The 16,820-nt window shown below is 44.6% G+C and overlaps 1 protein-coding gene across 1 annotated transcript in view; it reads left to right on the top strand.

Moving 5' to 3' along the window:
* The first annotated feature begins 476 nt into the window (after positions 1 to 476).
* Positions 477 to 16,820, top strand: part of LRMDA (leucine rich melanocyte differentiation associated) — a 957,694-nt gene continuing 941,350 nt past the window's right edge. Inside the window, exons 1-2 of the mRNA XM_016224104.2 lie at positions 477 to 534; positions 7,433 to 7,533. Coding sequence (XP_016079590.2) covers positions 505 to 534; positions 7,433 to 7,533 — 131 coding nt within the window. The 5' untranslated portion in view covers positions 477 to 504. The remainder of the gene's footprint in view (positions 535 to 7,432; positions 7,534 to 16,820) is intronic.

Genomic DNA, 16,820 nt, shown 5'->3' with positions numbered 1-16,820 from the left:
GAGTTCCAGCCAAGAGGCCCCTCCTCCCTGCCGCTGAAGGCAGTTACGTAATCCGGATTGTGAAATATTAGAAAGGCCTGGCTCTCCAACCCCCGCCCCCTCCCAACGGCCCAGATTGGGGGGGGGGGTCCCTGTTGAAGAGCCCCCCAGTCTAACCCTACTAACGCAGCAGAGCTCTGAGCATGGAGTTTTAGGGGACGCTATTCCTAGTCCCCTGGTAGGGTCCTGGGAAGCCCGGTGGCCCCGGGAAGTTTCGCGGTCACGCGGTACTGACCGGGCGCCGGGCGCCGCGGGCCACCTGTTGCGGCGCGCGCGGCGGGGTGGCCGAGGCTCACCTGCGCGGGGGCCGAGCGCACAGCTGAGCCGAGTCCTGGCCGCCCGCGCCTCGGGCTTCCGCAGGGTCAGCTGACCGCCCAGTGCGGAACTGAGGCCAGCCCGCGCCCGCCGCTGCCACGCTGCGTGCTCCCAGCTCTGCACCCGGGGTCGGGCGTTCGCCCAGTCGCCATGGCCGGGCTCGTGGTCAGTGGAACGCAAGTAAGTCTGCCAGCCGGCCCCGCCCACGCCTCGGCACCTCAGGTCTGCAGGTGGGAAGTCTGCCCCGTGCCCAGGCCTGCTGTTGGTTGGTGAGAAGAAACCCCACCTTGAGCCTGGCACAACCCTTAGCTGTGGGGGTAGGGGAAAGGGCCCCTGCCCCCCCCCCCCCCAGGTCGCCCGGGTCGCCTCCACCTCCCTCTGCCCCTAGCCCTCACTGACCAGGGCCAGCCGGACAGAATTCTCCATTAGGTAGAGTGGTCAACGACCCTAGCCCACAGTACGTTTGGGGGCCCACAAAAATGTTTTAATTTCTTTAATAACCAGAAGAAAAAATAACTCTTATCAAAGAAAACCACTTTATTATATTCATCTTTATACCAATACAATTGTAAAATACAGGGCTACTATATATTTTTTTTTTTTCCATTTATCGAGCTTCACAGAGTGTTTTCTGTAGGTTGAAGGCAAGCAAAAAGATCACGACTGGTTTATTTCGATACTTGCTTTATCTGTCATAGCTCCTAGGTGTGCCTATATACTTTTAAAAAATTTTTTTTAATAATGGAGGAAGGAATCCAGGAAGGCAGAAGTGCCTGGCCCACCAAAGATAGTGAAATCATTATGTATCCTGGCAGGCACTAGGTTGAGGGTCCACTGCAGACTGGCTTTGGCTCCTAACCATAGGTCCTTTATCCAGGGCAGGTGGAAGGCTAGGGCCCTCCTGTTTTGGCACCTAATTTCTTGAACAGGTGTCTATGGGAAGTATCAACTATGGTAGGCAGCAGCTTCACTTGCTTTCGGCCCTGTAGTGAAGTCTCAGGCGTTTTTAGTCATTGCTGGAGGGATGGGCTAAGCCACTTTGGGACCAGGTGACTTTTACTTGCTGGAAAAGTCAGGTCTCTCTTCTTAACCTCTGATTAAGCCAGCCCTCCTACTTCCTACCCTTCCTTGCACACCCTAGAGAAATAGTTCTAAGGCATTGAAACTCTCCCCTTGGATTGCCTAAGGCAGGTGGTGTCAGGCACAATTAGATTTTAAGATTACTTTGGGCTAAAGGGAATGTTTTCCCCTTCTCAGAGTTCAGAAGTGAGCAGGCCAGGGAGGTACCAGCCTGGCGGAGAGGTTAAAAATGGTCTTATTTGTTCTGGTCTAGTGGTTCCGTTGGTTGGATGGAGCATCGTCCTGAACACCAAAAAGGTTGTGGGTTCAATTCCCAGACAGGGCACATGTCTAGGTTGTAGGTTCCATTCACAGTTGGAGCGCATATGGAGGCAACGGATTGATCTTTCTCTCTTACATCAATGTTTTACTCTCCCTCTTCCTCTCTCTCAAAATCAATGAAAACATATCCTCATATGCATATTTGCATAACTCCGGGACACAGGCAATAGTGTGGTAAAGGCCTGGGGGGATGGGTGTGGGGTGGAGGGGGTGAATGGGGAGAAAAAGGGACATCTGTAATACTTTCAACAACAAAGATAAATTTTAAAAAAACCAAAAGCCATATCCTTGAGTGAGGATTTTAAAAAAAAAAAAAAAGGTCTTATTTAGCTGTCAGGGAAAAGGGGCTTCTGGGAGTTAACATGACTGCTTAGAGGAAGAGGCTGGAGGAGAGGGCCTCTGCCCAGGAAGGGTCCCCTTCCCCTCAGACCCTAGGCCTCTCCATTTCAAATCCAGCGTTCTCTGGGGTTAGCTTCTTCCAGCTTCATGGAGGACTTGACAGTGGGGCTGACTTTCCTGTCCCTCCTTTCTCTTCCCCCATTTTCCAGAGTGATTTTCTCTATACCCCCTGCTTTTAGCCCACCCCATACAGCCCAAGGGCAATCACTGACCTGTGGGTGAGGCATTTTTGAGCCTCTGGGGAGTGTTTTAAACAGATGGGCCTGCCAGGGGGGGAGCTGGGAAATGCCCCTGGGGCCTCAGTGCCCCATGTTCTAAAACCTCCTAAAGACCCTAACCCTGAGTGGCAGCGCTGAGGTGAGGGTCTTTTTAGCATTCTGCCCCTTGCAGTTTCTAATGACGGCCATCATAGGATAGTACCTTAAATGTGCCACATGGTACTTCTCAAACTTTGGTAGATCCTCTTCAAGGTGCGGTGCGGGGAGGGGGGGCACACATGGATGGACGGACAGTGGCGGGGGACTTACCATGAGCCCACAGTGTTAATATTGTTTTTATCATAACATTGTTTAAATACACAAATATAAAACCAGATGTAACTTTTTTTAGGCTCACATTTAGAGTCCTATAAACTCCAAATAAAGGGGTGGTTTAAGTATAAAGACGAAAACCATAACATCAGTAAAACTAAAGTAACTTAATGAGATGGACGATACTGTTCTGCTGGAACTAGGTCATAGCTTTCAACTCCACTGTGGACTGACTGCCGTTGCCCTGGTCTTTAGGAATTCCACAGGCCTGGAGAATGCAGTTCTCCCTCCACTTCTCTGTAAAATCTTTCATAAACATGGATTTGACTTCACTTGGCCTTCTCTTGGGTGAATGCATCATTTACATTCAGCATAAAGTTCTAAATCTTCATTTTCCACTAGTTTATGACGATTAAAGTAGTTTCATTAATACAATGGTAGACACAAATGCAAACTTGGGATTTGAGCATTGAAGTTTTGTGTCCAACAGACATCAGAAAAACAAATCCTTCCATAAGGATATTGGTCTAATTCAGTTATTTATCTGGTGGCCACTAGGTGCTGAGGACACAGCTGTGTGTTTTAAAAATGTTACCTCATTCCTGTAATTTAAGTAAAATGAGGATAACATGATTCAGTGGAGCTGCTTCATGAGGATTGAAGAGATAACCTCAAGGTGGTAGGCAGTTAATAAATGTTACGTTATTTTTAACACCTTTGGAGGCAGTTAGTGTTTGACTAGTTTACAGAAGAGGAAATGGGCTCCATAAGATTATGACCTGTCCAAGATAATACAGCTAGTAAGTAGCAGCAGAGGGACTTGAACTCATTCCCAGGGCTGTTTCTACTCGGACAGAGCTTCCAGCAGTGCAAATTTATTTATTTTATTATTTTAAAAAATTTTAGTTTTTTCAATTACAGTTGACACCCAATATTTTATATTAGTTTCAGATGTACAGCATAGTGGTTAGGCAATTATATAATTTACAAAGAGATCCCCTGATAATTCAAGTACCCACCTGGCGCCATACATAGTTATTACAGTATTATTGATTATATTCCCTAGGCTGTGCTTTACATCCTCATGACTATTCTGTAACTACCAATTTGTACTTCTTAGTTGTCCCTTCACCTTTTTCACCCATCTCCCCAAACTACTCCCCTCTGGTGACCGTCAGTTTGTTCTCTGTATCTATGTCTGTTTTTGTTTTGTTTGTTCATTTATTTGTTCTTTACATTCCACATATAAGTGAAATCATATAGTATTTGTCTTCCTCTGACTTTTTCACTTATCATAATACTCTCTAGGTTCATCCACATTGTCGCAAATGTTGGTTGGAATGTAAATTGGTGTAGCAGCTATGGAAAACAGTATGGTGGTTCATCAAGAAATTAAAAATGGAGCTGCCTTTTGACCTAGCTATTCCACTTCTGGGTATATATCTGAAGAAACCCAAAACAATAATTTGAAAAGATACATGCACCATTATATTCATTGCAGTGTTGTTTACAATAACCACTATATGGAGGCAACCCAAGTGCCTATCAATAGATGAATTGATAAAAAAAAGCTGTGGAATATCACTTCCATAAAAAAGAATAAAATCTTACCATTTGCAACAGCATGGATGAACCAGTACTGCAAATTTAAAATCAAGGATTCCTCACTCCTGGCTGGGAGCAGGTATTAAAATCTCTGTGTGACTAAGGACAAACACACCCTCTCCAGAAATGTGCTGGGAGCCAGAACATCCCAAGTGCAAAAAGAAACCCTCGGTGTTCTGCAGTTTGGTAATTTTCTGCAACCCCTTAGAGGGACTGGGTGTGTATATGTGTGGAGGTCCTGCCAAAACCATCTTGTCTTTCTCTCTGTAGAAGTCTTGAATTTGATATGTTTTAATTTCCCTGATAATGGTGTCCTTTTATGCTATCATTTCACACAGGGTGAAGGTTTTGGGGTAGAGGCTATATAAGGTAGGGAAATTAAAAGTATAAAACTTGGTTCCTCAGTTTAGTCTAAATCAAGATAATTGACTTAATGCAATCACTTCTCTGTTTTAGATGTGTTCTTCTGTGCCATTTAAGATTAATCTCTACATCCCCTCTCTTGTTTGCTGAAGCTGACAATTTTTGATGTGGTTCTTCTGGCCTCATGTCTTACATTAGGGGGTTGTGTGCTCCAAGGAGCTTCATGACATCCTGAGAGGTAATGTCTTCTGCTGAGGAGCAGTTCTTAAACAGGTCTCTCATTAGTGTTGGCTGCAGTGCCTGGCAGCGGCTGCTGCTTTTAAGCCTGTCGAAGCTGATTCTAACCCTTCAGTGTGGTTGGTTGGTTTAACTTGCATCTCTAAAAGCCTTCCAGTTTGCCAGGAGTGTGGTCTGAATATGCAAATAGCTTGTCAAGTTGGTTTTCCTATTAAAATTTGGTGACTTGGTCTCTGTCTCTGTAGAATGGAAACTAATTGTGCTTTGTTCAGTTTTCTTGGGATGTGGTGCTGTTAAGACCATGTAATAAAACAAGCTGATGAAAGTCTCGTCAGGTGTGTTGTGAGTGATTAGAATGCTTCGTGGTGATAGCTCTCCTTAGTGTAGCTGTTCCTCTGAAGGGGAATCCTACTGAAGAAAAAGGGGAGGAAATATCCATCTCTTTTCTTAGTGTCTGATACTCTTCTGGGCTTTCAGCATGCTGTCATGAGGTAGTTCTTGACCTTTTAGTTAGAAAGACTCAATTTGAAGCCAAAACCCATGATAGATGTGCCATTGGCATTTGTTGATCAAGAAAATTCACATGCGGATTGGTAAAAACTCCATGGCCCCCAAGTTGGAAACCCTTATTCCTGGTGTAGGACGTGGTCCAGACCCAATCACTAAGAAGGTGTACTACACTGGGCAGGCCTCTGAAGTCTTAGTTTCCTGGTATAAAACATGAGGGGTTTTGACAAACCAGGTTCCTACTAGGTTTAGTCCTTGACGAGTCTGAGGAAAGAGCTCAGTTTCTACATCTAAAGCTCAGCTTCTCTGCCGCATGCAGCAGAAGTCTTGAATGATGATGATATGTACAAGATGGTAGTGCATGCCAGGGTGGACAGGATGGGTTTTGTGGTGAGCACTGTGGGCCTGGGGGTCAATGTGAACTTATAATACAGAACAGGCTGCTGATCGAGTGGACATCCAGAGGGAAATTGAAGTCCTTAGATTGATTGAGCTTTATATCCCCAAGTCTCTCCTTGGTGCATGATTTCATCTTGGCTTGGAAGCAGGAGTTAATTTATTACACAGGGAGTTCTGAAGAAAGATGAGTCCCATGTAGAAAGGGGAGAGTTTGCTAGATTGAACTCGGAGCCCTTTATTTTTTAGCCTGTATCTTCCCCAGTCAAAATTACTTTATGGGAGTCAGCTAGTTTTCTGTCGCTTTTCCCTACTTTCCTCCAGGAACGAAGTTACCAAAGGACTATGAATACAGGCTATTGTGTTGTCAGCAGTGTGTCCTCCTTGGGTAGGAGAGGGTTGAGAGATGACTTGAAGCATTGAGGGTGCTGGGTGAAGTGTGATTTGTGTCAGGTTGAGCCATAGGAAAGTGCTATTTTTGTAGTTCTAAAATGATTGACTATTAGCAATCCTATGGTTAAACCTAACATCTGAGATGGCATCCTTTTTCCCATTAGGAATCATAACCCCCTGGGGAATGTCTTACTCATTCCAAGACATCCTTGTCTGTATTTGTAGAAGAATGTGGATTTGTGGGGACTGGAGGGAAGGATCAAGGCTGTAGCTGTGTGATGGGCCTGAATTTCTACCTGGCAGGTCAGGGTGGAGTCCCTCAGGGAAGTATGATATACCATGACTCACTGGCCAACTCTAACCCACAGGCTTGTTTTATGGATTTTGGAAATGAGTTACCAAACCTGCCCGCAGGGTGCTGTCTGTAAAAATGGGTTCAAAAACTGAGTGGTTGGAGCAGTGAGAAAGCCCTCCGACCCTGACACAGTCAGAAATTTTAGGATCAAATTTTAGTTCAGCCTCTTAGTATTTGGGCCTGTACTAGATTATTAATAATAATATAAACAAAATAATGCGTAGGGGAATAGCTCTGCAAGCAGAGTGGTGTTGATTGCAAAAGGCTCCTTGGAGGAGGGAGACTTGGAAGCCCTGGCCATTAGTTGTTGCCCTGTTCCCTTTGAATCAGCTTTGTCCAGAGAGAGGCAGACATTTAATACACAGTGGTAATAAGATGGGATTGGCAGTCTGGGAAGGTTTTCTTGTCCAACCCTATTTGCTCAGCACCCTGCAGGTTGAATGCTGGTAAGTGCATCTGCTGTGTCTTTATGAGGTAATGTGCATAACAGGGCATTTGGGGGGGGGGGGGGGGGACAGTGGAGGAGGAGAGCCAGAGGGGCAGCTGTTGGAAAGGCCCCTGAATGAGAGGCTGATTGCTGCGATTATATCACCATGCTCTGACATTTGGGATTTTTTTTGGACATCGAATCAGGCCAATTTTAGTCCAATTTCCATTGTGCAGGGATTAGTCTTCATCATGCTAAGTGTACCAGGAAGGGGGGAGCTGTTGGCAGAGCCCCTGAAGCCCCAAAGGTGATCTGATCAGGAAAACAGCCACAAATATGGCATTTTTGTGTGTGAGGAGCTTGCCTTTAAAGTTGCGGAAGCAATCATCAGATCAATGACTCAGGGCTGTGAGCAGCTGGGTGATTTCCGCTTGCCGTATTGTTTCTGTTCCATTTAATTTCCAGGTGTCCTACATAGGCCAGGACTGCAGAGAAATTCCAGAGCACCTTGGCAGGGACTGTGGACATTTCGCAAAGAGGCTTGATCTGAGCTTTAACCTTCTGAGGTATGTAACTTTCACAAGACACAGACCAGGCCTGGGAGACCCAGTGCCCTTGGTAACAGCTTGCAGGTAAGTCACCCAATTCTAGCTCTGCATCTGTGCAGGGATCTGAGACACATAGACTCGTACCCCATACGTTTGACTCTACTTCGAATGATTTTTCAGCTAGCCTCATTGTGCCCCTGAAGAAGCAGTGAGCTAGAGCATCATCCATCTCACACGAGTTCCTAGGAGAGTTTCACTTTGTTGTTTTCTTTTCTCACTGATAGTCATGCAGACAAGTTAGAATACTGTTGGGGGAGGAATGAGAAGGAACCAGCAAGAGTGTTTTGGGGGGCATTTAGGAATGCTCTTCTGGACAACCCCATTTCCCAAAGATTTGTCAAATCATAGGTAGGGTGTATGTGCGTTTTCTTTCTTTGTCTTTTTATGAATTGGAACCTTAAATATTTGTGATAATGATTTCTCCCAGATGGTATTTCAAAGTAATTCAAACATGATTGCCATGGGGTGGATGGGAGGGAGAACTTTAACAACTGTTCTAGTCTTGGAAGAAGGTAAATGTGACCTTCTCTATTATTCCAGTGGAAAATAGAGTCATTTAATTTCTTCTTAAGAGGTTTTGGATTGTGACTGGTTTGGGGGCAGGAAGTAGGAGATGCTTGGAAAGCAGGTATTAGTGGGATCAATGAGCAGGGGTCAGGGTGGTGGTTTTTCCTAGGCAGCTCGTCCCACACAGGGCTTTCCCCCAAAGTGCCCTCTTGAGAACTGTGTTATCCTCTGAATGGAACCAACTGTCTTGGGGTGGAAGGATTGATGAGGAGCCCGAATCCCACCCCAGGCTCAGGCACTTTTCTCCTTCTACTCCTTGGAGTCTTTCTTTCTCTACTTCTGAGTCAGGACACTTGGGAATTAAGAATCTGAGAGAAGATGGACAGAATTTGGGGCATAAGGCACCAGTGGGTTAGAGGGGACTTTTAAGTTTAAGCTGAGCCAGTAGAGCTTCTTTGGATGGTGCTCAGGAGCATGTGTCCATACTGAGATGCCTCATGTCCAGAGAAGTGGTGTCTGGAGGATTATGTAAAAAGTGGGTACTGTGTGTGCACTATCTTTGATTCCCAAAGGGTTTGTATGCTTTTGGGGAGAGGTGGAAACTGAAAAGTTGCAAAGTAATGCATAGAGATGAGAGGATGCCAAACAAACAAATGCTGACTCTTAAGAAATTAAGGATGGCTGGGTGTGGCTCAGTGGCTGAGCATCGACCTAGGATCCAGGAGATCGTGGTTTGATTCCCGGTCAGGACACATACCTGGGTTGCAGGTTCGATCCCCAGTCCAGGACGTGCAGGGGGCAGCTGATCAGTTATGACTTTCTCATCATTAATGTTTCTATTTCTCTCTCCTTCTCCCTTCCTCTCTCAAATCAATAAAGACATTTAAAAAAAAAGAAATTAACAATGGTTTTTGGTCCCAATGCCCAAGGAAAGGACAGAGTACATAGCCTGGACTATACCATGCTTTAGACATGTGCACCCCTTAAACAGCTCAGCATGGACTCAGGAAAGGGCTCTTTTTCTGGGGCATTGGAAGGAGTTCTTCCTGTGTGACTGGCTTCTAGAGGCTCAGGCTGTGGCTGCCTTGCTGGTGAGAGCCCGGATGTGGGTTTGAGGAGACTGGGCCCCATGGGGGAGTGTGTCAGCGGGAACAGGTCATGGGACTGGGCTGTCAGGTCTCAGGAAACAGAGATGTCTTTGTCACACTCAGGGGCCCTGTCTGCCTTTAGCAGAGAAGGGGCTGGACCCTGGGAGTGGTGGTGTGTGTACGTGTGTGGTGAGTGGGGTTGGTGGTGAGAAAGGGCTCTTGACTCTGAGGGGCTGGACCTATAAGGATTAATCAGAGGAAATGATGGGTCCCCTGGAGGCAGGAAATTTTAGTGAGAGGAAGGCCAGTAAAATGGATCCAGAGGAGGAGTTCCGCTTTTTATTATTTTTAGAGGAGAGATTTCCATGATGTTGAGTTTGAGGAACTATCAACATCTGGTCAGGAGCCTATTCCTGTTGGTGGTGTTGTCAGTGTGTGAACTGCACACTGGGTTCTGGCTGGAGTAGGGCAGAAATGGGCAGAGGAAGAGTGAGGTCTAAGGTTTGGGAAGGGTTCACATTAGGACTTGGTGTTAAGCTGGAGGAACTTACAGGCTGGAATGGAGAAGAACAGTCCTGACTTGACGTGGGTATGGTTGAGATTGGATCACGGCTCACCGTCTTACTTACCTAACGGGGTGAGGGGAGGCGGCACTGTTTCTCTCGTATGTCAGGGGAAGATGTAAGTGTGTTCAGGCATTGGTCTCTGTCTTTGCCTTTTCAGCTGGATCAAAATTAAAGATGTTTTGGATGCTTAGCTAATTCTTCTTTTAAAAAAAGTAGAGTTGGGGAGAGAATATGGAGAAGGGAAGAGAAAAGATTATAAGCTTACCTTCTAAGTAAATGAGTAGGTAACAGATGACCTAAGCTCACCAGGCTGCAGGGATCATCATATCCAAATGAAATTCCCATCCCACATTCTGCAAACGTTTCTCTCTAGCCCCCTTTACTGTTTCCATGGGACTTGGGGAAGTTTATCTCCTGGTTGGTTTGCCCTGCACCCAGATTCCCCATAGCTCCCTGCACTAACCATGTCTCTGTTCTATTGTCTGCTCTTCTCCCTCTTGGCAGCTTGTCTGGCCCCACTTGGGATACTCTCTTAATTTCTCCAAAGCTCAACACAATATTACTATGTAGTATAGATTTTTACTGATGGTTGGAGGTGTACTAGGGAGGGGCTAGGTGGTAATTGTGGCACACAGCAGCAGACAAGTTTGGGATGGCATCATTCCTGGAAATCCCTGGCTATGCCTCTCATTAAAATCAGGCTTCCTGCATGTGAACAGGTGCCTCTCTCTCCCAAACCCTTTCTGTGTCACTTACCCTCTTACCAGAACTGTCCTCAGAAACATAAAGTTCTTCTCACTTTGGTATATACAGAAAAATTGCCCCCACCCCCATTTAGAACATCTCTGTAGGTTTCCTTTTCACATCCAGAGAGTCCTGTCAGGGGCCTGCCTTAAACAGAGCAATACCCTCAATACAAATTTTCTTAACTCCTATAGATTGTAAAATCAGCTGCAGTCCATTTGTATTTTAGGTCACAATTTGTTTTTAGGCAAGGAGTTCTATTTACTCACTTTTTTTGAATGGTTAATATATGCACATGGAACAGCTTTATATGGTGTAAAGAAAGTCTCCTTTGCACTTATGTTTTTTGGCCTCCCAGTTCTCCTCTGCACTACTCCTTTTTAGTCTTCCAGAGATAGTCCACGCATATACTAACATGTGAATTTCTTCTTGTGTAGCCGCATTTGTATCACTTCTTGCCAAGATGTTAGTTAAAAGGGAGGTACTGGGCTTCAGTTAACCACTTACATTGGGAACATCCTTTTCTATTGTCTTACCATTAATTCATAGCCCTAGACCATCGTTATTATTAATCTAACTTATGAAAGTGATGGATCTGCTGATTCTCCCTAAGGCCTCCTGTTTGTGCTGGAGGGAAGGGTAGTTATGGATTTATAAGCTCTGAACTTTTAGGTTGCTATATATTTTTTCTTCCCATTACACTTTAGCCTTCTCTCTTCAGTAACTATCGTAAGTCCCCCTCTCCTTCCTTCAGGTTGTCCAATATTAAACTGGTTATGTCTCCATGCAGAAGGTCATGGGAATTCAGGCTGTATTTTCTATGACTCTGTCCTGGGGAATGTCAGTCCTGGAACTAGTGTGGGCTTGAAGTTGGAAAGGGAAGCAAGACAGTAGGTTTGAATAAAATTTCTGGCTCGTTTAAAGGACTCAAAACATCTCTCTCTTCTACCCTCTCCTCCCAGATCTCATTCTACCTGGATGTGAATCCTGGGGTCAGGGTCCTGCCATCCAAACTGGAATGGGGATAGCAGGTTCAGGTTGCTAATCTGGTAACAGCTGAGAGGAGTAGTGTTGCCCCTTGAACTTGAATGCATTAATTATCATGAGCCCAATGTCTACATGTGCATGAAATTATACTTTAGATTTTAGTTTTTGAAGATTTTTTCTTATGATAAGAACAATAATGATCAATATAGAAATCTTGGAAAACTTAGAAAGGTATGAAAAAACCCCTCTCTCAAATCACTGATAGTCTCACAGAGATCCCATGGTTACCATTTATCTTAATGCCAAATATCTTAAAAATGATGCTCTTGCTTACATTGTGTTGGAATCATTTTTCCGTCTCAAATACTGCATTATAGTTTTAATGGTTTCTTATTTTTCAGTGTTTTACATTTAGATTGTTCCCAGGTTTTTTACTGTTATAAATATCTCTATTATAAGTATCCTTGTAATACTGATTGATGAATATGTCTCTGATTAGTTGCTTGGGACATTTTCCTACAGACAGAATTGTCGGAGGGCTTTAATACAGATGTCAAATTGTCCTCAAGAGAGGTTATACCAATTTCTGCTACCAAGAATATTTGAATAGCTGTTGTCCCAAGTTCTTCCCTGAACTTGTTTTTTTAAAATTTATCTTTATTGTTGAAAGTTTTACAGATGTTTCCCCTTTTCCCCCTATTAACCCCCTTCACCTCTTTGAGCTTGTTTTTAAGATTTTTATATCTCACTTTCTCTTTGCTGATCAATAAAGAAATCCTCAGTTTTAGCCAGTACTGGTTCCTTGATCTGCTTAAGGCAAAGAGAGCTTGTTAATGATTTGTTCCAGCTTTAGTTTTCCTGCTCCCCTGACTGGGAAAGGGCAGAGTTCTCCCTGGTGGCCCTGTTCCTCTCCTCCAGGGCCCTAAGTGGTTTGCATGGATTGCCTGGTGAGCTTGTTGAACACGGAGGGCAGAGCAGGGCTCCCTAGGAAAACAGTGATAAATATGCCTGTGTCAATCTGGCAATGAAATCGAGAAGGTTTAACTGATCTGTGGCAACAGGAAGCTTATATTTTAAAATTTAAATTATTTGCAGTCACATCTTATTTAGCATCACCTTGATAAATACACTGAATGGGGGAATCACTTAGGAGAACATTTCTTAGGTGGGAGCTTACTTGTAGCTTCCCTGGCTTTGCCCAGGATGGAAGAGAAGGACTGGGGAGTTTGGACATTTCCAGTAAAGAGATGGTGACTTGGTCCTCTCTCCCAGGCAGTGAGGCAGACATATGGTGCACTGTCAAAGCTTCTAGGACATATGCACCAGCATTTCTATTTCTGTTATGAACTGCTATATAAAACTTGGCCTGTTAACTTGCTGCTCAATTGGGAAAATGGGCAGTGGAATTAAGAGGAACCAAGGCTTTGGGGTTAGGCCACCTGGGCTTGAAACCTTGCTTACCAGTGATTTAACTGGACTTAAGCTAATTGCAGAAATGTTGAGTGTAACTGTATGTAAATTCCTAACAGATTACCTGGTATATCGCAGGTCTTCAGTAAGCATAGCTCTGGTTATAGCTTAAACATGGTGCTAGTGAGGCTAAAAGCCTAGGCTTGAGCCTCCACAGGGACCGTTTCTTCAGTAGTCATATTGGGGTTCCTCACAAACATTCAGAATTTCCTCTCCTTCAGCACATGTTATGTTTCCACATCTCTGCACCCTTTGGTGTGACCACTGTGCAGAAACTTAAAGAGCTGGTGCAGATTTGCCTCTTCTTCTTCTGCCTGTTATGATCATCAGTCTTAGGTTCTAACATAAATGAGCAGAACCCCTTGCTGATTTTTGTTGGACATAGACTGTAAATGAGAAATCTATGCTAGAAGACTTTAGAATATTTGTTAATGCAGTATAACCTAGCCCATACTAACTGATATGAATACCTTAGTTCTCCAAATGTCTGACGTTCCATAGGCTAAATCACTAATCTCATACATACTTTTCATCCCTGCCAGCTAGGAGCATACATTTGTTTATGTTACACTGGGAATGAGTGAGAGAGAAAAATTGCCTACCCATACTCTCAGGAGAACAGCTTAAAGGGCATATTTTGTTGGCATTGGGTCTTCATCAGCTTGTTTCTTTGCAGTCAAGGGCCTTGTTTTCAATACCCCAGTGCAGTGGTCTTACTTGGGGAGCATGCTGATGTTGGAGTTGGGGTGGCAACAGAATTGATGTCAGTAAGCATTGAGAGAGGAAGAGACAGTGGCAGAAAAGACAGGATTTAGAAAGATAAACTGTTTAGTGAATTTTCAAAATAGTTCTAGGGCATTGATAGATTCCAAGGAGGCAAGGGTCTATGTGTTTTGGAAACCATGTTCTCTGTAAGCTGGGCAATGTTGCAGAAAGCATCTTTTTTGTTCCAAGAATATCGTTGGCAATTCTAGTGTCTCCAGCTACTAACACGGAATATACAGTAAAAAGGTGATGTGGAAAATGACTTGGCGGGTAATATTTAATGTCTCAGAAGCAGCACTTTTTGTAGTGACTTCCATGACTGGAACGACCAGAAACAGTTTGAGGGCGGGAAGGAGGGAAGACCACTAAGGGAGCAGGTTTATAAGGTACCGCCTACCTCCTCAAGCGCCCTGCTTTCCTGGATTTCCACCTTTTGGCCAGAGAAAATGTGGTGTTGAGCCACTGGGGTAAGACTGAGCTGGGGAAGTGGTGGGCAGTGGGAGAGAGTGTTGTCTAAGGGGCCATAATGAAGTTCAGCTTTCTCATAGGCTCCTGTAATGTGCAGTATGATTTAGAAACTGTTTTCATAAACATTGTCTCCATATTTCCTACAATGTTTACCACTAGGGTAAGAAATTCCTAGACTTTTTAGTAATGCCTTTTATTTTCCTTTTCATCCATTTTACTCCCCCAGCATCTTGGGCCTCACTGTTCCATCTTCTCCCCCTGCCCTGTTTTCTATCCTGAGGACATCATTGTGCATGTGGACAATGCTGTCCTCCGTGTTATCAGGGTGGCTGTTGTAAGCACTGGTGATCTGGGGGGAGAAGGGGAGGACTGGTAGATTAACCCTTTCAGACTTTGTATTCTCTGGCCTTCCAGGTTCTCAACCATGAAGTTCAGTAACAATGATGGGAAGAGGGGTCTGTCCTACTAGCATTTAGTGGGTGAGGCTGGGTATGCTAAATGTCTTTCAGGGCACAGAACAACCTTGGACAAAAAATAAGTTTCTATTCACTGTGCCAGCTGCACTCTGTTGAGGAAGGCCTCTGAGTTCTGTTTGAGATAGTTTGCAGAGTGGCTGTGGATGAGCTTCACAATAAAGCAGCCTTGTGAGTAAGTACCTAGAGGTGATTGGCTCTGCTCTCCAGTGGGGCCCAGGGGCACTGGATCAAACAAATGACATCAGTCATGTTTGTTCTGTAATGAATAACCAGAATTATGGAGCACTTACTATATGCTGAGTCTGGGCAGACACTTATCAGTGTGTTACTTCATTCAGTCCTAACAACATTTGATGAGGGACTGTTATTACTCACATTTTGCAGATGAAGCAACTGAGGCCCAAACATTTGCTTTCGAAATTTGCCCTAGACTACCCTGATGATTAAATGGGAGAGCTGGGATTAAATGGCCCCGGTGATCCGACTTCAGTTTTACTTCAAACTGCTTCTCAAAGTTGAAATCATTGCTTTCATCCTGTGAGGAGCTGGATGGCCATTTCCAAGCCTATATTTTTTTTGTGGGGGGAGGAAATTTTTTCTTTTAAATTCATGAGCAGCCTGTGGAAGTCACTGTAGCAGGATCACAGTGGATCCTGCACCTCCAACTTGAGGCTTCAGAGCTCTGTTGCATTTCCTCCTCTCTCCTGTTTCTCTAAAACCTTATTGATTTGTAAAGTTTGGGTTTGCAGGGCCTTGTGAGACCTGGGCTGGCTTGGAGGTGGGTGTTCCCAGGGAACCCCTTGGGCTGTGAGGCATGGCTCAGATGAAGGTCAGTGTTACAGGGAGAAATGGCTCAGCAATGCCCTGGCCAGCCTACTTGCTGACCTGGCTTTGAGTCGGGGACCCTGAGACTAATGTGTGCATGGAGTTTTGAGCCTGGAGGGAAAAGAAGAGGTGGGGTGTGCATGTTTGTCCTTGCACGTGTACTCACTGGCACGCACACACCCCACCCTCTGAAAAGCCTTTTTCCTTCTGTTTCCTCAGGGACCGCAATGTTGGTGATTTCAGCTGTTCCCTGCTCCTTTATGATGAAAGGGGAGCGATTATGCTTTTTGCTGGTGTCTGTGTTTAATTGCAGGATGTAATAACTACAAATTCTCCCTGGCCGAGACTTTTCTTAATAAAAGGTCTCTTCTCTCCCAGCTGCTTTCTTTTCCCCTCTGCACCCCCACCCCCATCACTGCCATAGCACAAGGTCACTTAGGGTTTTAAATGAGGGAGAGACACACACATATGTTCATGTTTTGTTTAGAGTTTATATTAAAAAAAAAGACACCTCCTTCTCCAGACCCATCATTACGGAGACCAGCTACGTGCCCCCCACCTTTGCACCACCTCCCCTTAGCTCCTCTCTGAGTTTATACAGAACCCAATTTTTCAGTCTCCTGGGTGTCTGCTTTTTCTCTGGTTCTGAAGAAATAAGAGACGGGTAGAGCAGGGAAAACCAACAAAAGAGGTTTAAAAAAATCCCCAAACCTTTCTTGAGATAAAGCAAGACTTATTAAAAACAATTGGAGAGGAGGGCAGGAGAAGGGGGTATAAACCCCCCACTTGGGCGCATTTTCTGCAGCTGGAGGAGCATTTTAAGAGAATGCACCATTGTTAAAACTTTTTTTCCTTGATGGATTTATTTTTAAGGTAGAGAAATATTTTCCCCATAATTGGGTAACTCTTAATAGTAGCAATTGCATATTTATCAGTGTGAGGGGCTGTTATTAATGTAACTGTCAGGCCCAAACACATTTCTGCATTAAATCCATTTAGTATGTGCATTATTCGGGCTGGAATGTCACCGGGACATCAAAGCCCCGTAGGCATGGAGAGCTCAGTGCCCTGCTGTGGCTGCCGAACAGGCCCTTGATCAATAAATGTAACATGTTAATGCAGAGCAAATAGAATAAAAGATTTCTTTGACAAGACATGAAAAATCACCTTGTGGCAGCTGGCATGTGATGCCGTTTCTGGGGAGACACTAGCAAAGTTGATCTGACAAGTAAAGAGGAGAGATGATGGTTGTAAGGTGCTTTTGTTTCAAACTTCTTTCTTGACCTGTCAGGTTTTGAAGGCGCCTCAATGGCTCTTTTTTGTCATGTGAAAATTGTAGTCTTAGGTAG

The sequence above is a fragment of the Miniopterus natalensis genome, chromosome 14, assembly GCF_054644295.1.
Source record: "Miniopterus natalensis isolate mMinNat1 chromosome 14, mMinNat1.hap1, whole genome shotgun sequence".
Taxonomy (NCBI): domain Eukaryota; kingdom Metazoa; phylum Chordata; class Mammalia; order Chiroptera; family Miniopteridae; genus Miniopterus; species Miniopterus natalensis.
Note: the sequence above shows the minus strand (reverse complement) of the source record. Positions and strands in the feature narration are given on the sequence as shown.